The sequence below is a fragment of the Saccostrea echinata genome, unplaced genomic scaffold (assembly GCF_033153115.1).
Source record: "Saccostrea echinata isolate AGI-Se365-2 ecotype Australia unplaced genomic scaffold, CSIRO_AGI_Sech_v1 ptg000002l, whole genome shotgun sequence".
Taxonomy (NCBI): Eukaryota; Metazoa; Mollusca; class Bivalvia; order Ostreida; family Ostreidae; genus Saccostrea; species Saccostrea echinata.
The window spans coordinates 23,481,446-23,506,264 of record NW_026889751.1 but is presented as its reverse complement, the minus strand read 5'-3'; the positions used below and the strand labels follow the sequence as shown (position 1 = coordinate 23,506,264).

At 31.6% G+C, this 24,819-nt stretch overlaps 1 protein-coding gene across 1 annotated transcript; it reads left to right on the top strand.

Moving 5' to 3' along the window:
- The first annotated feature begins 15,762 nt into the window (after positions 1 to 15,762).
- Positions 15,763 to 22,767, top strand: LOC133178160 (solute carrier family 28 member 3-like). The gene is made up of 11 exons (XM_061312909.1): positions 15,763 to 15,786; positions 16,686 to 17,071; positions 17,153 to 17,297; positions 17,544 to 17,735; positions 18,089 to 18,250; positions 19,781 to 19,906; positions 20,338 to 20,468; positions 20,601 to 20,784; positions 21,818 to 22,066; positions 22,418 to 22,598; positions 22,688 to 22,767. The coding sequence occupies exons 1-11, from the start codon at positions 15,763 to 15,765 to the stop codon at positions 22,702 to 22,704; spliced, it is 1,797 nt and encodes a 598-aa protein (XP_061168893.1). The 3' UTR covers positions 22,705 to 22,767.
- The last annotated feature ends 2,052 nt before the right edge of the window (positions 22,768 to 24,819 follow it).

The window sequence follows — 24,819 nt, the reverse complement described above, 5'->3', positions numbered from 1 at the left end:
AACTTTTCCTAAAATAATGATTTGCCCCCTTTCCCAAGAGATTGTTTAATTGTTTAATTCCCGTTGCACCATTTTCCCAACAACAAATAAAAAGCAGAAATCTCCAAGAACTAAGAAAATGTAAAGGAATTGCATCTTGATATAGGTACGTTAATGAGCGCATGATCTTTAAATAAAAAAAATCTCTCAAAGTAAGTTATGGCGTCACTATATAAAATATATTATATGATAAATTTTCTTTAAGGAATTGTTAGTGGACATAAAACATTTAATTTAAACAAAAAAGTACTTTCTCAGGAAATAAATAAATTTGGACAATAAAACATTATCGGTGTCTTGAACGTAAATAACATATCACATACAGCTTATTCCGTACTCCAGATATATCAGGCGCAGATCCAGATATTGTAAATGGGTAACAAGCACTGAGCTTTGACATATAACTACTGATTTAAAACTTTAAGTCATAAACAAGTTACCCCTAAAAAAATTTTTTTAAAAATACTGAACAGTTACATTCTTGTTGGAATAGCCGCGCAAAGTGTTATGTAAATTAGTCAGGATACCTGTTTGGGATCTGAGGCCACCTGCTTGAGGTTTCCACTGGGTACAGGTAAAATTTGAATTTGACGCCTTGCTAGGAGTCTAGGAAGTTTCTTAATTCTTGGATCTTGAAAGACAGGCTTTTTAATGTAAATGTATGAATATTATTGCATCGATGTATTTTAATAAAGAGTTTGTAATAACATCATGGCCATGATAAAAATACAATTTGAATTATCGAGGTAATAACATGTAACTTTTAATTCCATATAAATGTATATATATACACAAATTCATATTCAACCAAGAAATGGCTTAATTAATGTACTAAACATAATTCAGAATTTTTGCACGTACATGTGTTATCTATATCAAGTATTTTATCTTTTAAAAATGGAGAGGGAAGCTTTCTTAATTGTTTACTTTCATTAAATTTTGAGTTCTTTTAAAAAATCACTCAATAAAGTCAGATTAGCAACGTACTTTTGGATTTTTCAAATCAAATTTTGCAAATTTTAATTCCTCATTGTGACTTTTTTTTTCAAAATTATGTTCTTTTTCATATCCGATTTATTGATAAAAATAATCACTAGTTTCTATATTATCTTAACCGAGCTGATGTGGTTAATGTGTTGATATAAACAATCGGTTTCCTATTTCTTGTGCAATCAAGAGATATCGAAAATTTTGAATGACTTTATTGTGCTGAAGAAGATGAATCATATGTCAAGTTTATTATTGCCTGTTGCATCATAAAATTCCAATAACATGTATACAGTCACAAGTCTCTTTTTTCACCCCTTCTTATATTTTTTTTCTTTACAATCCTCATTTATTATTTTTTATTTCTTCCAAAATCAAAGGGAGGGGGCTGCATTTCCCGTTACCAATCTGAATCCGCCATTGCATTTGATGTAAAGAAAACATATTTAATTATGATCAATTAATATGGTAGTTTAATTGTTTGCAAAATGTGCTAAGAACGAACTATTTTTAATCTCTACCAATCTCAACAAATTTTGACCAATTTAATTGTTTTCAATTTATTCGTTTTAACAGATGTCAGAGATAATGAGAGAAAATTCTCAGGTAAATGTTAAAACGTATTTCTATACGCTCCCCGTAAGTTGTCTTTTGTTCGCAAGTCCGCTGTCCGTAGTGCGATTTCAGGGGCTCGTTTCTCAAAAAGTCGTAGATTTCAGCCTAAGTTAGTCCGACTAAGGAAGTTACGCCAAAATTTAGACGGGCCTAAATCGCGTTTCAGAAAGCGGCGTAAGACTAGGCCTAAGACTAAGACCTCTCCGCTAAGTACTAAGTATGCGCAGATCGTATTTTATTTGGTTTAGAGACTACAATTACATGTGGCGGATCAAATTAATATTGAATTTAAACCTAAATACAGAAGTAAAGCACGGATAGCACTAGTGCGCGTCCATGTTTTCTCTATTCGCCATCTTTCAAACATACATGTATATATTATGCAAATCAATCTGTATACATATTTTCAAGGTTACAGCATAAAAATTAAATTACTATTTTTGTACCCTCAGATAAATTTTAAAAAATCTCTATGGGTACAAATTACATTAGAAAAACATAAACATGCATGTACTCCATTGTGATATACAATCGTACATTAAAACCCAAACTTTGTACATAGCATACGTACTTGCGAAAAATTGGAGTACATTTAGCATAAAGAATTTTACTGAAGTAAATTTCTTTTGAAAATAAGCCATATTGTCTTTTCACTTATGTTTTACATTAAGATAAATACACTTAAGGTAGTGGCAAAGGCCTGGAACAGGTTCGTAGCAACGGTTTCGAAAGTTGAGGACCCCCCCCCCCCCAAAAAAAAAAAACTTCATTAACTGTCCAAGTCAAAAACCTAATTAACTGTCCAAGTCATGAAAATATGGAATTTATCAGTGATCGACCTTACAGCGACAAAATCGGATGGGGGGAGGGGTTGGCACCAGCATCTGAAAGAAAATTTAATATAGCAAAATACTACACTCAGAAAAAGTGGAGGGCCGGGGCCCCCTGGTCCCACCGCGTTCTACGGACCTGTGGATAATTTAACAATTATGAAATCATATATTATTAAAATATGGATAAGAGATTTTTGGAAATTTATTAGTTGTATTGAATTTATAATTTCATAACAATCAATTCTAACTGAATTAAATTTCTTGGCATTCAAACTGATACATGTATTACACTTTGGACATACAGTATAACATTGATATCGATATGATAATTTACACAGTCCATGTAAAAATACGCATATACAACATTTCCATTAGCACACACATTCTCAGTAAAGGTTTGCAAAAGCTTAATTAGTCAATCGAGTATTTTTAGTTTATCAAAAATATAAAATATATATGATAAATAGTTAATTAATTTCTTCTAATCCATATTACAGGCAAGCAGTCTAGTATTTTTATAAATTTCTGAAATATTTTCATTTAATAATTTCCAGTCGGAATCAGATTTATTTAGATCGGGAACGGTACAAATTTCAACATCACCATCTTTTTCTTTTAAACCTAGTAGTTCCGTTTCAATTTCTATTAAGAATATGATCATATTATATTTACATTTTTCAAATATTTTTCCTCAACATCTTTTGCAAATTAAAAAAAAGTTCATGATCTCATGGGATGAGTAAGAATATTTCCATTGTGATGTGATTAAAGTCAACTATTTTAATGCAAACTTTGTTTTCTTTCAAAAATGATCGTTGAATGACAAAAATATGTGGCAAGTTATCAGAAAAATAATGTAAATATAAGATATGAATTTAATTTTTGCGAATCCATGAGGCACATGAACTTCACCGCTTCACGCCTGCATATTTATCATGAAGCGCTAACGCGCTTCTCGCCGGCGTACGCGTGAAGCGTCGTAGTTCATGTCCTCATGAATTCTCAAACACTCTCAGTTCTTAAACACATGTATTTCTTTTATAGATGCAGAATGTTTCTTGAAGATTGCATCTAGATATAATGATATTAACAAGTCATGACTTCCATATTCATAAATATTTTTAGATAAGCAAAATTTCTTCTTCTTGATACGTTTTATGAGTATAATGCATTAAATGACAGAAAAATTTGAAACTGTTTCTCATTTACAATAAAAAAAAAAAAACATGTTTAATACGTTATTGACCATTTTCTTTTCAAATGCATGTAATATAAAGTGTTTATCTGTTCATAAATCGATCAAAAGACACTCTCAAACAAAATTTGTCTGACAATAGTACGATAGATTGTAAATTAATTAAAAACAAGTACCTGTTTAAAAAATAATGATAGACCCATCTGCATGCTTTATATGCCATGACAGTTACTCCTTTGAAATAGGAAAAAACACTATTAAGGACAAGATAATTAATTACTGGAACATTTTACAAATTCATATTTTTTCTGTTCTATAAACATATTTAATTAAAGGGGAAATTAAGGTAAAAGGTGTATTAACTTAATTTATGGCATAATTACCGAATATTTCTTTTTATTGAAACTATATTAAATGTATATTGTTTGAGTTTTTTTTTTCAAAAACATTATCTATTTCAAAAATAACACATTATCAGGGACCCAATTGTGTGTGTGGGGGGGGGGGGGGAGGGGGGAAGGTAATTGAGTAACCAAGATATTCAGCAAACTTCGACAGTACAAGAAATCAAATACTGAAAGTGTAGGTCAGCCTAAATTACAACTTAATTTTTAACACAAAACACCATTACTGGAAAAAACGGGAAGGTTGCAACCCCCTCCCCCATACTACGCCTGACTGGTTTTTTTTAAAACTCGGGTACTTCTTAATATCTTACCCAGTTTCACAATTCAAAATTCTTACAAATTTCTAGCTCATCAAACCTTTTTACGGAAAAAGTCTGCATCCTCGCTGGATTTTACTGCCTTTCTATTTACCTACATAATAATTGTATATTTCACGATTTTTCGCATATCATATATGTACATGAATAGGTATTTTATCTTATAAGTACAAAATGATTATTTTTGTTATCTCTTTTTGATCAAAACACTTGCCACTTTTTTCAAGTTGTGTACAGACTAAGAACTTAAGCCTACTCATGAGGAGGCCTAGATTTAAGCTTAACTTTAGTCTCGACTAAGTCTGCGCCTTTTTGTGAAACGCTACTTAGTCCGATTTTGGGGTTTAGTCACTGACTTAGTCCGGACTAAGCTTACGCCTGGTCGTAGGCCTTTTTGAGAAACGAGCAAGTGTTTTGATCATAAAGAGTTAAAAAAAATAATTATTTTTTACGCGCACGATATAAACACCTATTCATATTCATATACGATATGTGAAAAATCGTGAAATATACAATTACTATGTAGGTAAATAGAAGGTGTGTGCACTAAGTGGGAATAAACCAAATAGAAAGGTATTAAAAAACACAGCGAGGATGAGATTTTTTCTGTAAAAAGTGGATGAACTAGAAATTTGTAACTATGAATTTTAAATTGTGAAACTAGGTAAGAAATTAAGAACTGCCAGAATTTAAAAAAAAAAAAACAGGCACGCGTAGTATGGGAGAGAGGCTGCAACACTACCGCTTTTTGTAGTAATAGTGTTTTCTGTTAAAAATTAAGTTGTAATTTAGGTTGTCCTACACTTTCAGTATTTCTTTTCTTGTACTGTTAAAGTTTGCTGAATATTTTGGTTACTCAATTACCTAACCTACCCCCCCCCTTTCCCCATCCCCCGCACACTTTTTTAAAAACGCTGCTGGGTCCTTGATATTTTTTTGTTTTGAAATCGATAATGTTTTAATAAGACTAGCTCCTCAAACAATATACATTCAATATATTTTCGATAATGAAAAATATTCGATAATTATGCCATCAACTAATCAAGGTAATGCACCTTTTACCTAAATTTCACCTTTAATTAAATATAAATATCATAAAAAGAAAAAAAAGTAAAATGTTACAGTAATTAAAGTATCCTTTGTATAATACTGTTTTTTTTCCTATTTCAAAGGAGTAACTGTCATGGCGTAAGATGGGTCTATCATTTTTTTTACTAGTAAATAGGTACTTGTTTTTAATTCATTGACAATCTATCGTACTTTTCTCAGACGAATTTTGTTTGAATGTGCGTTTTTGATCGATTTATGAACAGATAAACACTTTATATTACATTTGAAAAGAAAATGGTCAATAAAGTGTTAAAAATGTTTTTGTTGTAAATGAGAAACAGAGTTTAGAATTTGCTGTCATTTAATGCATGATACTCATAAAAAATATCAAGAAGAAGAAATTTTGCTTATTTGAAAATATTTATGAATATGAAAATCATGACTTGTTTATATCTTTAAATCTAGATAAAATCTTCAAGAGATATTCAGCATCCATAAAAGAAATATTATTTGATCATATTCTTAATAAAAAAAATTAAACGGAATTGCTACATTTAAGGAAAAGATGGTGATGTTGAAAGTTATACTTTGTCCGATCTAAATATATCTGATATATCTGATCCCGACTGGAAATACCTGTATATCAAATGGAAATATTTCAGAAATTTATAAAAATACTAGATTGCTTACCTGTCATATGGCTTACAAGAAATTGTTTTAAAACTAATTAAGCTTTAAACCTTTAATAAGAATGTGTGTGCTAATGGATATGCTGTATATGCGTATTTCCGCATGGACTGTGTAAATTATCATATCGATATCAATGTATAATACTGTATGTCCAAAGTGTAATATTATAATACATGTATCAATTGAATGCCAATAAGTCTAATTCAGTAAGAATTGATTATTCTGTAATGAAATTAGAAATTCAATACAACTGATAATTTTTCAATACTCTTATCCATATTATAATAATACTAGTGTATGATTTCATAATTGTTAAATTTTCCACAGGCCCGTAGAACGCGGTGGGGCCAGGGGGCCCCGGACCTCCACTTTTTCTTCTATAGTAAATTTTCCTTCAGATGCCCCCCCCCCCCACACACACACACACACTTTTTGTCACTGTAAGGTCGAGCACTGTCAAATTCCATGACTTCAGTCTTGGACAGTTATAATAATAAGGTTTTTGACTTGGACAATTAATGAAGTTTTTTTTTGGGTCAGATTAATTTGGTAAGTTGCCCCCTAGTAGTTCAGGTTTTTTTTTTTTTTGGCTTATCAGAATTTTTTTGGGGGAAGTTGCTCCCTCCACCTTTTAAACTGTTGCTACTAGCCTGTTCCAGCCCTTTGCCACTACCTTATGTGTATTTGTTTTAATGTATTTAACATAAGTGAAAAACAATATTACATATTGAAAGGAAAACTACTTAAAATACCTCATGCTTAATTTATTCGAATTGTTCACAAGTACTTATCATGCTTACACTACATGTATGTACATCGTTTGGGTTTTAATGTACGATTGTATATCAAAATAACACAATCGTGTACACGTGTATGATTTTCTAATGTAATTTTTAACTTCATGTGTATATAGATTTTTTTATTTGAGCATGCAAAAATGGTTATTTAATTTTAATGCTTTGACCTTGAAAATACAGGTGGGATTGCGTAATATATCTGTTTGAAAGATTGTGAAGAGAGAAAACATGCACGCGTGCTCATGCTTTCAGTGCTTTACGTCTGTATTTAGGTTTAAGTTTGATATTTTAAAATTTGATCCGCCACATGTAATTGTAGTCTCTAAACCAAATAAAATACGATCTGCGCATGCTTAGTACTTAGCGGAGAGGTCTTAGTCTTAGGCCCGGTCTTACGCCGCTTTCTGAAACGCGATTTAGGCCCGTCTAAATTTTGGCGTAACTTACTTAGTCGAACTAACTTAGGCCCAAATCTACGACTTTTTGAGAAACGAGCCCCTGGTGTCTGAGACTCCGAAAATGTTCATTAAAAGAAGAGCCGACAAACGTGCGCTCACACTTAATTTAACAAAAAACATGTTCAAAACAAAGTTCTTGTTTCCATTGTTATGACTGAGTTAACCTTGATTTGACTTCGACTGACCTGTTAAATATTACAATTCATCACGTGATGTCCACCTGCGAATGTACTCGTGAAAACAGTTACATTGTACATTGTATTCTTCAACCTGCCCTCGTTCTAAATCACATCTTTGAGCGTGTTTGGTTGCAGTTTTCAGAATTTAGCAAATTAAATGTTGTTTTAATTTTGCGTGTCCACACATTTTTATTTTTAATTTCATATTGACATCGCTGTAATATGCCATACACATATTCGAATTTCTAGAGAGAGAGGGAGAGAGAGAGAGATGTCAACAATGACGCCGATCGATAGCCCCGGTTTCTATTAAGGAGGCTCATTACACCACTTTTTGATTACGTACTACACAGAAAAATAAACCTCCATTGTTTCGTCCATTTTCTCCTGGGGACGAATTGTACAGGTTCACTTTGCTGATGATCTAAATCTTTAAAATGCTCTAAAAATAGACTACATGCGGTGTTGTAAACAATGAGAACAAGATAACGGATTCATTATACATCACAAACGAAGAAGGTGTTATTTTTAAGTAGAGACCAAAGAGAATGACAGTCCAATCTTCGCTACCCAAGTAGAGTACAATGTCATGGCGAAAGCAGCAAGTTCTACCACTGACAACATGTACGTATAGAGGAAATTCGAGTTGAAATCTACAACCTCGTTGAAATAAATTATAATTGACTTGCGCTTTTAGAGTACTGTACTCTTGTTGGTTTGTGTGCTTGTCTTTTTTTCTTTAAAAAATGTATATTTATTCTAGAAATTTTAGTTTATTCTGAGTCTGATATGTTCAACCGTTCCTGAGTGTTTTGAGTCAGGGGGATTTAGAAAAGATAACTCTTGCAAGTGGACTTTTCATTCCAATTATTTTTTAAATTTGAATTTTCATTTCCTTAAAACATTTTTCATTCAATTTGTCACTTGTTATTCATAAATATACATTCCTTGTCTATTTATAACTGATTTTCCAAATTATTCATGCAAAAATTAAGAAGAAAATCACATTGATTCTTTTTTGGGAGAAAATTATTTTTTCTTATAAAAATAATGTTGATTATTATGAAGTGTTATTATATTGCCTACATAACTGAAGATGATATCCATCACCTGACACTGAGATTCCTGCAATACTATCAATCAGAAACTTGAAATAGAACATTTAACCAAAATCAGAAAAAAGATTAAAAAATCTTTAAAAAATATTTATCCTATCATAACCTCCATTCGGATATTTGAAATCTTCATAATAACTGGTGCTGTAATGAAATCTAAAATAAACTGTGGGTGTAATGAGCCTCCTTAATATTGATTACGTGACCTAAAAACCACTCCGGGTACATGCCAAATTCCGGAAGACGGCACTAATGTATCGTTGCTTCAATTTTTATTCATGCAACAGGGTACAAAGGTTCTACCTAATATAACCATGTATACGTAACTCTTTCTATTGCTTGTAATATATTTTGGATTCACTTCATTTACAGCTTGGTAGAGTAGTCGCAAAAAGATCCAAAATAGGGCGTTAAGTCCACCCATTCTTTGACACTTTGATTTACTATAGTGATAACTTTGACACTTGATATAACCCTAACAAAAAATACTTTGGTTAACTATAGTTTACTTTAGTTAATTATAGTAAACTATAGTGATAACTTTGACACTTTTATTTACAATAGATAATTTATTTACAATATTTACAATACAAACTTTTATTTACAATAGTGATAACTTTAACACTTTGATTTACTATAGTGATAACTTTGACACTTTGATTTACTATAGTGATATCTTTGACACTTTGATTTACTATAGTGATAACTTTGACACTTTGATTTATAATAGTGATAACTTTGAAATCTTTTATTCACTATAGTGATAACTTTGACACTTTGATTTACTAAAGTGATAACTATGAAATCTTTGATTTACTAAAGTGATAACTATGAAATCTTTGATTTACTATAGTGATCACTATGAAAACTTTGATTTACTTTGGTGAAAACTTTGATTTACTGTAGTGATGACTTTAAAAACTTTGATTTACTATTATAATAGTGATAACTCTGATACTTTGATTTACTATAGTTAACTATAGTAAACTACAGTTAACTATAGTAAACTATAGTTAACTATGGTATTTTTTTTTGTTAGGGAACTTAAATGACCATTCTGACACTTTAGTGACAACTTTGATTTACTATAATGATAATTTTGACTCTTCGATTTACTATAATGATAATTTGATACTTTGAAATACTATAGTAAACTTAAGTTACATGTAACTACAGTATAATTTCGTTAGATATGTTTGCTTACCAAAATGGTCGTACAATGCATGGAATTTAAAAAAATATATATGCATGAACGTGTTTAAATTAATAAGATATTACCATAGAAAGTACTATTTTATACCAAATATCTACCTGTCAAAAGTAAATTATGCAAAAACTTGTACCATATTTGCTATCCTTCACAAATTACATTGTCTTTTGTTACTTACAATGTAAAAAAATATATAATAAAAAGATGTCCTCATTTGTGAAACTTATATGTGAAACAAGGGTGTAACGCGTAAGTTGCATTTATCTTTTAAATCAACAGTCAAAAGTGCAACCACTACGTTCCTTATCCATTAAGGCGAAGAAGACGTCATGTTACTGATATTTAGACATATTCTATCGAAACATTCAAGTGATGAAAAAATAAATACATTCAATGAATGGTATTTATTAACAAATAAGCTTCAAACCTACCAAGTGCAAGAAGCTGTATTTAAAGATAAAACAAACTGATGACACAGCTAGAAGATTAACAAACACCACTATGATATGAACATGATCATTTAATTTTAACTGTCGAGTTGTTAGATTAAAAATCATCTTGGGTTTGTAACATACTCATGGTTTAAGACACTTTTGCTACCGCCAATACATATATTATTTTACAAGTAAAGGGAAAACTTTATAAACATTGCTAATTAAAGATTCCCCAAATATCTGAAAGTTAGCATGAATTTATTCAGTATCCTTCAATATGCAATCACAGTATGATCCACGCTTAATTAACTTTCGGTAGATAAATTCAATGTTATTTTGTGACCCGTGTGACATTTTTCACTCCTTGCCGAGAAAATGAGCTAAATTCAAGCTTATATTTGAGCATGATTGCTGTTCAAAAAACTCCTTATCAAGGGCGCTATGTTTAATCGTTTTTTAAAAGATGATTTATCATTTTCTCACTAAATAAACTTGCAAAGAATGATCCAGAAACATGTTCAGGCATTGTGAAATTCCAGACTCTCCCAAGGAAACGTATACGATTTTTGCATTATTCAAATAGATTGAATCACTGAATGCAAAATAATGATAAGGACAAATTTTATCCAAAACATTTCCAATAAAATCTGACAGGAATAGTGAATTAACCACTTTCCTCCGGTGGCATATTTCTGCCCCCTACATGCAAGATAAATTATGTCAGCGTGCGAGACAGTATGCAAGGTGATTCATGATAAATAACATATCACAAATAAGTGACATTGGTAAGTACATTTACACATATGAAAATCAGATTCTGAAAAAAAAAGATTGAAAATTTGCATGTAAACTTAATAATCTTGCATGAAATATGAAGATAAGGACCAGTCAAGCTCAAAAGTCCATGGAGACAATGCAAATTTGGAGAAGAGCAAACTCTAAAAACATCACAGGTGGGATCAAATGCCATGGAGGAGTAAGCATTCCCTGTCGACCGATCACACCCGCCATGTGCTCTAGCTCCTTGTCATGATCGGACAAACGGGAAAAATCCGTAGAGAATTCAGTGAAAATAATGGCCTACCAATTTTTATGAAAAACCTCAGTCAACATTCAAATTACTGACAGATTTTATTTACTGAAAAAATCATTGTATCGACCATAGAATTTGCAAAATGTTGATTTTAAACAAAAAAACTGTTGATATTCTTGTTTCGTCAATTTATTTGTCAGCTGCTTGAATCGTTCTAGAAATTGTTCTTGCGTAGAGCATGCTAGTGCGTATCGATTCAACTAAGAGACATAAACTCTATATGCAGGTGATAATCCTATATTGCTTCATTTATAAGGGGGGTTAACGATAGAAAAGTTGAAGTCATCTTGTTTATCATAAAGTTTTACTGTTAGGTTACCATTAACGTCTTTTTCCAGTAAAATATATTATAAATATGAAACAGATGTGTCGGATTCGGTGGTGAAGACATTATTATCTTGCAAGTTGATATTAATATTGCATGAGGGACAGAAATATGCCTCCTTACTCTCCTTTTCTGGCATCCATTTACATGTAAACTACATGTATTGGTTTTAAAATACCTATACATAAATTCCAACATAAATATAAAACAAACGAATTTCTTAAAAGTATCTCGGTTCAATTTAGGATATTCATAAAAATGAAAGTACTTCAGGCCGAATATTTATTCAATTAATTTTTGTTTTAAGTGTAATTTATCGTCACATGATTCAATATACTCATAAAGTTCAAAATTGTTATTAAATATTATATGAAATGCACAATTCATTATAGTTTAGTTTGGGTCGCAATGGTGCTTCTATGGTAACTTCAATTGAAAATAACTTAATCTTATTTCATTGGATGAATTTGAAAGAAATTAAAGATTATAATACTTTTTTCCAAGGCGAAATTCATGTAAATAAGAAATCAAGACCACTTCAATTAATGTTCTTTTTTTCCTTCTTTTTTTTAGTTGTTGTTTTTTGGTTGGTTGGTTGTTTGTTTGTTTTTTTTTTTTTTTTGTTTATTTGTTTGTTAGGTTTCTTTTGTTTTGTTTTGTTTTTTTTTTCAAATAATTTGCAAGTCTAATTTTCAATTTATTCTGGTTCAAATTTATAACTTACATTTTTCATCAAAGTTTTGTTATTTTTCTTTAACATGAATATTTCTTTAAGTTGTTGAAACTCGGTCTTTTCACCATTTCAAAGGTCGATAATTATAATCCTCTCCTTTTTAAAAAGCAAATTATCTTTTCAATTTCTCAAACAGGATAGAAGGCTTTTGTGAAACCTTCAGAGAAAATTGAAAATGTCAATCGAAATCTGAATTGAATTTTTTTTTCTATTGCAATTTTTTTAACATACAATTTTATGTCGCAATTTTTTTATGTTGTTTGAAAATAGAATTCTACGAGTGATAAAATTTAAACTTTATTAAGCAAAATCATTTATTTAACAATTTTTTTTGCATGATAAGTATGTAGGATATATTGATAATTTCTTTAGAGAGTCGATAAAATATTTAATTTTCAATCTGTATATTTTCTTTTGATTAACAAGTTATGGTGTTTTTGTAATATATTAACTTACCAGTAAGAATTTTTAACATCCACCAATGACGTTCTCTTTATCCACAATTATATATAGAGGAAGAATTCTACAGCATTGCCTGTTCCATACTTTCCAACCACAGAACACAATCAGGTATATCTTTCATTATCAGTCGTTGCAAAACCTTAGTGCACTTTGCATCCCTAATTGCTTAAAAAGTTCAATTTTCAATCTGCAATGTTCTGTTTATCCTCTATGACACTTTAAGTGAACATGCCTTTAAAACAAACAAATTGAGACGTGTTTTGCAGTATTTTTGCTTCATCTGTTAATTTTTTTTTATCAATTGTGCTCTTGTTCAGTCTGTCCTTATCTGTGTCATTTTTTTTCTCAGGGAATTTAAATTATAGATTAATGTAGAGGGTAAATATAAGCATTCTTTTGAGAAAAATCTAATAATATCAAATAATGAAATTGCAGTAGTACTGGAATTTGCCAGTGCTCGACCTTACAACATCAAGAAATGGGGGAGGGGGAAACCAGCATCTAAAGGAAAATTTACTATAGCAAAATTCTATACTCAGAAAAAAGTGTGGAAGCTAAAAAAAAAAAAAACCTCCCCCAAAAAACTTCAGTCTCGTGCATAAATCCAGTTCCGGGTAGGGCTGAAGTAGTCATATCAAGAGCATCTCATGATATGATACACAGGTAACCATAGAGGTGCTTGGACCTCTTGCTGTAGAGTTTTTCAATGATTACAATATCTTTTGTGCCTCTTTACGCTAGCTAAAACCTCTCCGAAATCAATTTCACCATACACCAATTTGGAAGGTTGTACATTGAGATGCCTGCATGTGTCCTGAAAAACAATGTCCTATTCTGGTGTTAAAACTGTAGCACTTGGTGGTTGAATAAGATACAGTAAAACCCTGTTAATCTGGACGTTTTTGTACCTGAGTAAATTGTCCGGATTAATGAAGCATCCGGATTAATAAAACAACACTAGGAAAACATATAAATTGTTCCCAACAAATTTGTCCGGAGAGTGATTGGTTGATTGATTGTATGTTGTTTTACGTCCCGTTCGAGAATTTTTCACTCATATAGAGATGTCACCATAAATCTGTGAAGGGCTTCAAATTTAGACGTTTAATCGCCACTTAGGGCCATTGAGCAGTGAGGGTTCTTTATCGTGCCAACGTGACAAAGGACCTCGGTTTTTAAGGTCTCATCCGAAGGACCCGCAACTTTCACTTCAAAGTGCCGAGCGCCTGGCAAAGTAACAGTTGTCCGGAAGGCGAAGCGTCCGGATAAACGAGGCTTCACTGTATGTATCAAAATAATTGAAAGAGAAAAATATTCAGTTTTTAAAAAATACAATACAAGAAAGAGGAAAAGCAAAAAACTGGCACTTTTACCACCTCATTTTTCGTCCAGCATTAGCCAAATGCAAATTTTAACTTTATTCATTCAAATAAATTAGCTAAAATATAATTTCAAAAAAAAATTGCTTTAAAATCTTTGAATAACTGGTGACGTGTTACACAATTTATATATTCGAATTAATATGATAAAAATTTTAGTAAGGCTTCAAAAATTCCCCTTAAAGACAAAACATATATAGTGATCGACCTGGTTTAGCATGATAACAGATGAAGCCATTTCATACACAACTTTGACAAAATTATGACTGATAATGGATCAACAAACAAGATAATTCGCTATAATTCCAGATTAAATCTTCTATAGAACTTTGGGAGCTCTGGGTTCTTTCACAATGGCTACCTCTAAGTCAGACTGCGTTACGGAATGCGAACAATTTATAAGCGAAGAAGTAAGTTGATTGTTTATATGTACCTTTTAGTTACGTTTTTGTGAAATGATATACTTGTGTCTTAGATCCGTTATGATATGCTTAAGGTTTTTGACAACCACATACTAGTAAGCATATGTTGGCTATCAGAGACAATGATAATGAGTGCTATTCAGTCTCAGGTGAAGTTAGACAATACAGGGAAAAGCTCCCGAAAATCAAGAATTGGAAAGATATTATCACTGAAAACCGAACAGAAATTAACCGCAACCAAGGTCGTAGCTTAATGGAAAAAGGGTATGGGCTTCCCATCTTTTCCACAAGGAATATCTATGAACGAGGATACCTGTAAAATAATTTTTTGTGCCACTTGATCCGGGAATCAGTCTTTTCTACGTTTTACCGTTTCCATTTCAGTATTCTTCAGGTACTCTGATCAACCGCACTGAAGAACAGATCAAAATGAATTCTCAAATTCTAGTCCCATATTCCCATGGTTTATAAAGTTCCATACTCCCGTGGCTGTCTGCTGCAAGACATACTCGTTCTCAAGAATAAAAAACAATTTTAGTGTAATTTTTTGAAGGGATGCTTTTTTTTTTGGTCGGGTGCAATAAAATGATACTATGCATATACATTTTTGTTTCAACTTTTTTCCTTGTTTAAACATGTTTCTTTAGTGGATTAAAACGCTTAATATGACGATGATTTTTATTAATATATGTGACTGCTGATCGTGAGAAAATAAATTTATAACAGTTTAAATAAGTCAAATGTGATGCCAACAATCACTTTTTATGATAATTTTAACCTGGAATTATATGTATACACCCTAAACGTTATTGGCGATTTCACTGTACAATGTCCAGGTATATGTCCTATACCAACCACTGTGAACAAAAGGAATATCCATTACATTTTAAGATCATGGATCCACTTTGCACTATCTCCGAGTTTGGATACGATTCATAGCGTCCTAATAGTTAATTTAGTTCCGCACACACATTTATAGATCGCTTAAGGGCCTTTTTCGACACATTTTATTTCTTATTAAGATGTCTACAATCCATGAACCACAGGTAATAATGTTTTTGTTTGCACTTTTTTTGTATAAGAACTAATTCATCACTTTTTTGACATTTCTGCATTCCGAGACTTTTGATTTCTCATGTAATACGGGTATGTAATAAGCTGTTTACTAATTGTGTCGTTTATAAACATTTCATCTGACACATTAAACGAACGTGTCTATGGTAAAGGTCACAGAAGGGCCATTGCATAAATTAGTAATATTTTACGAATATATTGTACCTCATTTTCCCGAGCTAAGTTGAAACAACCAGGTATAAGTACATGGTTTTGTGTTGTAATGTGCATGTTTACACCGGTAGTACAGTTTGTGTATTTTTTCATTTTGAAGAAAAATGAAAACCCCAATGATGTAAGCTCATCGATCAAATTATATTCAATCATAGTTTATTTCCAGGGGATGTCAAATATGGATACTAGCATATTCAAATAAATGTACATGTAACTGCTTTAATATTAAACAGAATATTTTGCTCGGAAATTTAGCTAGAAACTATATTTTTGCATTATCAAATTAACCTGTGTCTTAGAACAGATTTTTTTTTAAACAGAACGTTGTATAAGAATTGTTTCTTACATAATTTTCTTTGGCTGATTGAAATCAAACATGCGTGCCCTTTTTGATTGAAACATCTGATTAATTGACTTCTTAGCTGTATGCACTCATATTTAATCCAGTGTGGGTTTTTGCATGTGACCTTTACCACATTGTGCATATATATATATATATATATATATATATATATATATATATATATATATATATATATATATATATATATATATATATATATATATATATATATATATATATATTTAAAACTATACGTGTAATTTTTTTTAAAAATATTCAATTATGAAACATTCCCAATGTTTCTCTTTCACGTAGGACCCAAACAACACGGAGTCGGATTCTGTGATTATAACATACCAACATTCTCCCCCGAAATGTCTCAAAAACTGTTCTCCGCTCAGTCCGGTGATCAGAATTCGGAAATTCCTGGACAGATTTCTGAAGAAAAACAAAGCAAGGTTAAAAACCTGCTTCCGGGTTTTCCTTCTTCTTGGATATTTTGCTTATTTTATTGGAGCGATGGTTCATAGTTTCGGCGACGAGGGTTCGATTCGTTTACTAGTTCTGACCGTGGTTGTGTTGTTTTTCTATGCAATGCATACATTAAAGAAATGTTATGGAGATCGAGTGGAAACTTTCTTAAACAGTACTCAAAAGAATCCAAACTTCCCAAAAGAAAGAACAAGGAGGTTGTTAAAAAAGTATGTATATATATGCCATTTGAAATTTTAACATGTAAATTTTTTCCAGATTTTTTAAAAAACCTCGTGTTTTACTTATAGGATTTTGACCGTATACGTCATCACCATCGTCATCATATATGTCATAGCTACAGTATTGGTAAACAGCCCCTTCAGACTTGTACCTGTTGCCGGTTTATTCATTTTCACGTTTGTGCTGTTCTTCTTTTCAAAGGACCCTGAACAGGTTATTCAATTTGTGCTTCATATATAAACAATTTTGACGTAATATATTCAGGCAAGAAGAAATAAAAATTGGCGAGCTCGCTTGGCAAGAAGCAATTCTCCAAGTGAAAAAAATAAAAAATAGACTAGTCTTTATTTAACTGTAGTTATTGATCAACATGTATCAAATCTTTGGTAATTGAAGAATTATCTAAACATTATTCTTCTAGACATTTAAGCTCTCTATATGTATGGATATATATTAAAGGTTTGTTGGCGGCCAGTATTGTGGGGATTTCTGTTGCAAATGGTCTTTGCTTTGATTGTCCTTCGAACCAGTTGGGGTTATGACGCTTTTGATTGGTTGGGGAAAAGAGTCACGGAATTTCTCGACCACTCAGACAACGGTGCAATTTTTGTTTTTGGTGAAGCCTACACTGAACACTTTTTTGCATTCAAGGTAAAATAAAATTACACATACATATACATGTCATTCAAGTGATAACTTTCCATAGACTTAATTAAAAAAAATCTTAAGTAGGGAGCCATGTCTGTATCCGTTACCTCACAAACAACGTTCATATTATAAAGGAAAAATTCCAAATACTGTAAAGGAAACCATATGGAAATAATTTTTTTTAATTCAAAACTTAAAAAAGGCTGGCTTTTTATATTATTTGTTTTAAATTTGATTTGTTGAAAAGATAAAAGATCTTTCTCAAAGCAATGATTTAATAGGAATATTATCAAAATATATTTCTTGATGATCGAAGTGTTGCTACAAAAGTCAATACACTTGTTTTTATTTGGCAGGTGATGTCTGTGATTTTTTTCTTCAGTGCTGTCATCTCCATCTTATATTACTTAGGATGGATGCAAGTCCTGATTCAGAAAATGGCCTTCATTATGCAGTATACCTTAGGAATCTCTGCCATGGAATCCCTCCACGCCGCAGTCAACATCTTTGTTGGATGGGTTAGTCATTCAGAACGAGAGATGCCCTTTAAGGGTCATTGATCCTCTGTTAAGAGAGATAACTAGCATTAGTATAAATTCACTCGATTCTTTAAGACATTGCTAAGGTAAAAAGATGATTTTAGTTAAATTTTGACCCACAAGGTAAAGTGAAATTATTTTCTTTATAAAGATTTCTTTCGGAAAATTATGAGCATTAAAGCAAAATTATATATGAATGACCAGAGGGTTGATGAGATGTAACAACCAAAGTGTAATTACTCACAAAAATGACTTATTTTCCCACGAGCGAAGGGAAATGGAACATAAATATTCATTGTAATAGGTATATGTATGTGATCCCAGAAATCTATGAATTGTAACTATGACCAAAACCGGTGGGCATCCCCCTGTTAATTGTGTTTTTACTTTAAGTTTTTTGTCAAATACTAATACATAGATCAAGATTTCCCATTAACCTTGACCTTTCTAGTAGATATACCGTCATTTAAATTGAGTACAGAGTAGAAAACATTTAAAAATTGATTGAGAGAAATCATAAAGAAAACTAAAGGTGAATGACAAGTTGACTTTCATTTTATTACAAACCTCTCTGTAGGAAATCACTCTACAAAAATCTCTGCAGACGCCATTTTCGGATTATGTTGTATTTGAAGCTGTTCAAATTGTATTTTTATGATGAATGTCAATTTCTGTATTAAAGAGGTTGGAAAATCAACCTCATTATCGTGTGTCCAAATTGTAGCTTTATGATCCAAAATTCAAATATTATAGATGCTGTCGGTTTTGTTCAAATGTCACCAAATCGGCATGAAACCTCAAATTGTTGAACGAATGCTAGTCACTGACATTTATAAAAATATTCAATTACTGTGTATGTAAGGAATTGTGTACCATTTAGATATTTTCAGTATCTTAGAATCAAAGTATGAAATATGAGATAACGAACAATATTCAATCTTGATAGTCCAATGAAACGATACAAATTTGGAGCAAAGCACACACGGACCTCAAAATTTAGAGGCGGGATCAGGTGCCATGGAGGAATGAGCATCCCCTGCCGATCGGTCACACCCGCCGTCTGCTCCTTGTCATGATCGGGAAAAAAAAACGGAAAAATCCGTAGACAGTTCAGTAATGGCCCAGCAATTAGTATAAAAACATCAGTCAGCATTTGACTTAATGATAGTGACTTAAGTATAGTGTTTCAAAAAGCTTATTATGTTGCCTGCAATTGTAATTCACTGACTAGGATACTGAGTATTTCAAAATGTTTGAAACGTTCTTACCATTTTGCTTCCATATCTATTGCGCGAATTTTTTTTAAAAAGGCTAATCTGATAAAGAGAACATGGTTTTGATTTTGAATCTGTACATAGTTGATGCAATAGACAAACATGGTGATGCATAAGTATCGCACTGCATTTATGCTATTACTATTGTGAATCAGGATTCATTTGTACAACATTTTAAGCTACCATTTCCAAACAAATTGATTTATTTACACATTATCAAATGTCTTGGTTTTAGGCTGAAACTACGACGATCGTCAAGCCTCTGTTTGACAAGATGACCCTATCTGAACTTCACACCGTGATGACGAATGGATTCGCAACAGTGGCAGGAAGCACTTTAGTCGTGTACATCCTTTTTGGGGTACCAGCATCATTTTTGAATTGCTTGAAATCTGTCTCAAGTTGTTTCAAAAAATATTTTATTTATTAGCTCATCTGAGCCAAAGGCTAAAAAATTTTTACATTTTCGACGCCTTCTCCAAAACGCTTGGCCAGTTTTAGTCAAACTTGCCACAAAGTATCTTTGGATGAAGGAGATTCAAGTTTGTTCACCTCTTTCAAGGGGAGATAATGAAGAATTAGTCAAAATTTTCTGACATCTTTTAAAAATCGTCTTCTGAAGAACCAAATTGAAAAAGATAAAACTTATATCAAAGCTTCTGTACAAAACTTTTAAAGATATTAAGTATATGTCCAAAAAGATTTTTAAAAATTTAATTACATGTATTTAAAAACCATTGATATAAAATTTCAATCTCCATGTTTCATAATTTTATTTTTGTTTTAATACAGGCTCCTGCGAATCACTTGATATCCGCCAGTGTTATGTCCGCGCCTGCTGCACTCGGAATTTCTAAATTATTTTGGCCGGAAAGCAAAGAAAGCAGACGAGACACATCGAACGACGCATGCGAAATAAAAAAGTGTCATCGTTGTTTTCAACTAAATTTTATTGTTAACTGTAGAACATGAAAATTAGCATCGTAATGAAAATTCTAAAACTATTGACAAGAACTGATTTTTTTAAACTTCAAAAAAGTTTTTTTTATCTTCAGACAGGGGAGAAACATCATGGAAGCCGCCTCAATCGGCGCCATCATCGCCCTGCCGATTGTGGCTTACATCATAGCTAGTGTGATTGCCTTCTTCTCCTTCCTGGGTTTTGTTAACGCTACCTTGGTGTGGCTTGGGGAGAGGGTTGGGCTCATGCTACCTGATTACCCGCCGCTAACCTTTCAGGTAAGGTGAAGTAGCTGTAATTATTTATGGTTGTTTGTCAGAAACATTACCTAAATACCAGTACGTTCTGCATGATGATTAATATGTGCTAAAGATAAATGAAACAGACTAGAAATGTTAATTCTTCATGGCATGCTTAAAGTTTGTTCTTACCTGTCAATTTTCTGTCAAACATTCTTTGTCAATATTAAGATTTATTGATAAAACAATAAATCCATTTATTGTAGCATGAAGCATAATGGCAATATTTTAATTCCAGCATAATTTAATTTTCAGGATACTTTTCAGTCATTGGTTTCACTAATAGGGTACTTCTTATTCTACTAGTTATTAGCGTTGTCGCTGAAAAAAAAAATTCAAGTGTCGCATTTGTGATAAATTTGACGTCATTTGACACGCCATTTGAAGTGTCACATTTGACGCTTTTAAACCGGAATCTGAACGAGTTAAAAAAACTTAAATTTCTGCATTTATTTTAATTGTATTTATTGAAATTGTATTTATATTTATCAAAGTTTTTGAGTTATTTGTTATTTCAGTCTGATTAAAACCAGCCCCCCTCGTCAGGACGAGTGAAAGGAGAAGGGGGCTGGTTTTAGTCAAACTGTTTGGTATTTAAATATTTTGCAAATACATGTACTGTCTTTGCCGTTTGCCGGAAATAATTATTTTGCCCATTTAAAGTTATTTGCAATGATGTGCTATTGACCATACCTATTTGGTGTCAATGCATTAATGAAATTTCCATTGTAAAATATCAAATTGTAATATTTACATCAATTTTGTCTGAAAGTCAAGACCAGAAATTGCCACTCTGGGTTAGGTGAACATGATTCAGGTCTAAAATATATTCATAACAGCATTCTTCTTTCTTCATAAAAATGGGAATATAAAGAGGAAAAAAAAGTAACAAACATGTCTAAATATTTATTTCTAAAATACGTCATACATTTATATGTGGGATTTCATGTGACTGCATATTTTTCAATATATTGAGAAAAAAATGTATAGTAGGGTTATTTCCGTTTTACAGCTTATCTGCTCCTACCTGTTTTGGCCGCTAGTTTTTCTGTTGGGCGTGGAACCACGAGATTGTTGTGTCGTCGCACGGATGGTTGGAATCAAGACTTTCATCAATGAATTTTTAGCATACGAAGATTTGGGGAAAGTTATCAAAAATAATGAGGCTTTTGAAGCGTACGATGGGCAATGGACAACAACGTCCAGTTGTGATGTTTTCTTGACAGATCGAAACCAGACTCTGAAGGGCGGAATACTGACTGTAAGTAGGAAAATTCTATTAAAGCTCATACTTCATGAAAAATATGGCTGTATAATTGTATATTGACTCATTGCATCGGTTTACGTTTTCATATTCATGGTAGTTTATCATCATTTTTAGAAGGCCTTGAAAATATACTGATACAATTTGTAAATAAATAAAATCGCCAAGTATTGTGAGACTTTATAACTAGTATGTATACAGCTCAATACAATTCTTGAAAATTGCAGTATATTGTAGAAAATGTTTTTGTACATACCTAAAAAGCTTTTACATACACGTATTCATATTTTTTTAAAACTGTATGGAGAGAATTTTACTATAATTTAATATTAACAAATTCTTTTAAAGGAACATTCGGTCGTCATTGCTACATATGCACTCTGTGGATTTTCAAATCTCACGGCTCTTGGAATCATGATAGGAGCACTCACCGCTATAGCGCCTAACCGCAAAGAAGATATAGTGCGTGTATCCTTCCGCGCCCTGATTTCCGGCTGTTTTGCCTGTTTTATGACTGCATGCATTGCAGGTGAGAGGAAAAGTGGATTTTTTTAATTAAATATGCTCTATATTTTTTTTTTTATTTAATTAATAAATGTTGTTTATTTTTGTTTTCAGGTATACTTTCATCATAGCTTTGGCCAACACCCATCAGACCTATAAAATAGAGTTATGTATTACATGTATATGTGTATAAGATGATTTCCTCATTATTTGTTTGTGATGATACATGTGTATGTATGTTTGTAGATACGATTTCTAATAAAGTTTTTTTTTCTGGATATGCAATAATTTCGTACAGCATATTTTTTTTTCTTAAGCAATTTCTTTACTGTTGCGATTTTCGATCAAGTTCTAAATAAATGAAATGTCCATTTCTAACTACTAGCATTTATTTGCTAAAATCCTGCTGCAAGCAGCATAGGACATAGATCAAAGGTGACAACTTTTAACTTTAGTCAAAAATTTTTATTTTTCCTCAGATTTTTTTTCTCTTCAAAACTGTTTCTATCGAGTGTCATCTTTTATTTGAAAAGAATATTTTTTAATTAATTTTAAAACATTCTTTGCATATAGATTAATTTTGCATGATCAAATGTAATAAAATATATCAGGTACCTTTATTTAAATACAACTGATATCATATTGAAAGAAGGATTTGCAATTCTATTGACTATACTGACATTTCTTAATCTGGGTGTTAAATTTCAAGATCGAGGCCACAGGGTTTGTCTTACCGTGCAAAAAAATCCGAAGGCACTTCTCGGGGGGTATTTTTAACGTTTTAAAAATATTTTGTAACAAAGATATGATATAATAGTTTTCTTAACAGAACTCGCTCATACATCGCTTTTATTATGATTCATTTTTTTTTAAATGCACGTGCCAGTAAAAGGCAATTTTTCAGTTTTGCAAGTTAATGAAATATACGAGGCCATATCCTCTTGAACTTTTAAAAACCAAAATATATTACTTATATTCAAATTCCAACACTTCATTTTAATTGAAAACAGAGAAATTGAAAAACTGTGCATGCTTTATTTCCTAATTAAAAGCTGAAAGTAATGTGATATTACTCCTCATAGCTTCTAGCAGCGTCTTATGTAAATATTTTCCTTTATAAAGATTTTGATATTTCGTATGCATACGAAATATCAAAATTTTGCATAGGAAATATCAGAAGTTTTACAGAGGATAATATGCCTATTTCCACTCGGGGTTGCATTGTTTTAGGTTACTAGGTAAGACATTGTTAAAGCTTTATATGGCGTATCTAAGCTAAAAATAAAAATACGAGATTGAGTGTAGATAAACATGATATATGTTACTCACGTTCAAATTTAAATTTTCACCGATTTTGAACTTGCCTAACCTCACGTTTCTATGGTCAGATTGACCTTAAACTGTGTCTGTTATTTAAATGCGGAGTCGATAAATAAATCGGTAATTGTTTTAAATTTCTTATATCTTTGAAACGTGATTGATTTAAATTGTGTAACTTACAGGAAAGTCCTATCTTTATATAAAGTATTAAAACAAATAGAGAGATCTTTTTAATTTTAGTTAGTCTGAACTTACAAAAAATACGCCATATATGACTTTAAATGTGAATAGATATTAGAAAGTTGTTTCTACAGAGATCTAATTAATGTCATGCTGTGTTGTCTCGCAAACGAGAATGAAAACTGTTAGGAAAAGAATTGCAATTTTGCAACACTACATGTTCTACTTCCTGGTCAAATTCTATCTTGAGAATCAGACATGAAAGGATTCTAAAAATACACGGCATTTAAACTCCAAATTCCCCTCCAAAGACAGCCCAGGGTAATTATATTTTCCGTTGATGGATTAAGTATTTTTATTTTAATTAGATGTTTAAAATAAGAGATTATGCACAATTCAATGAACTAGATTACATCACAATATTTAAAAACAATATCCCCAAAACGCGAGCAACCTTTTTTGCATAAAGTCACAGGCGCTTGTATATTTGATCCTTAGATATTTTCACTGTGTGGTCGTCCATTTCAATTGTAATTGTATGTATTAACTAAGCCAATATTGTGTACCTTTAAAATGAAAGACTCTTTCTATCATTTTAAAGGTACATGGTATTGGCTTCAATAAAGACCAATGGCATTGGAAAAGTGCTGGGGATTTCCCAACTCATAAAGAAAAACCAAAAAAAAAATTCAAAGGTTTTTAAATACTTGAACTTTACAAACATAACCATTATTAGCGTAAACACC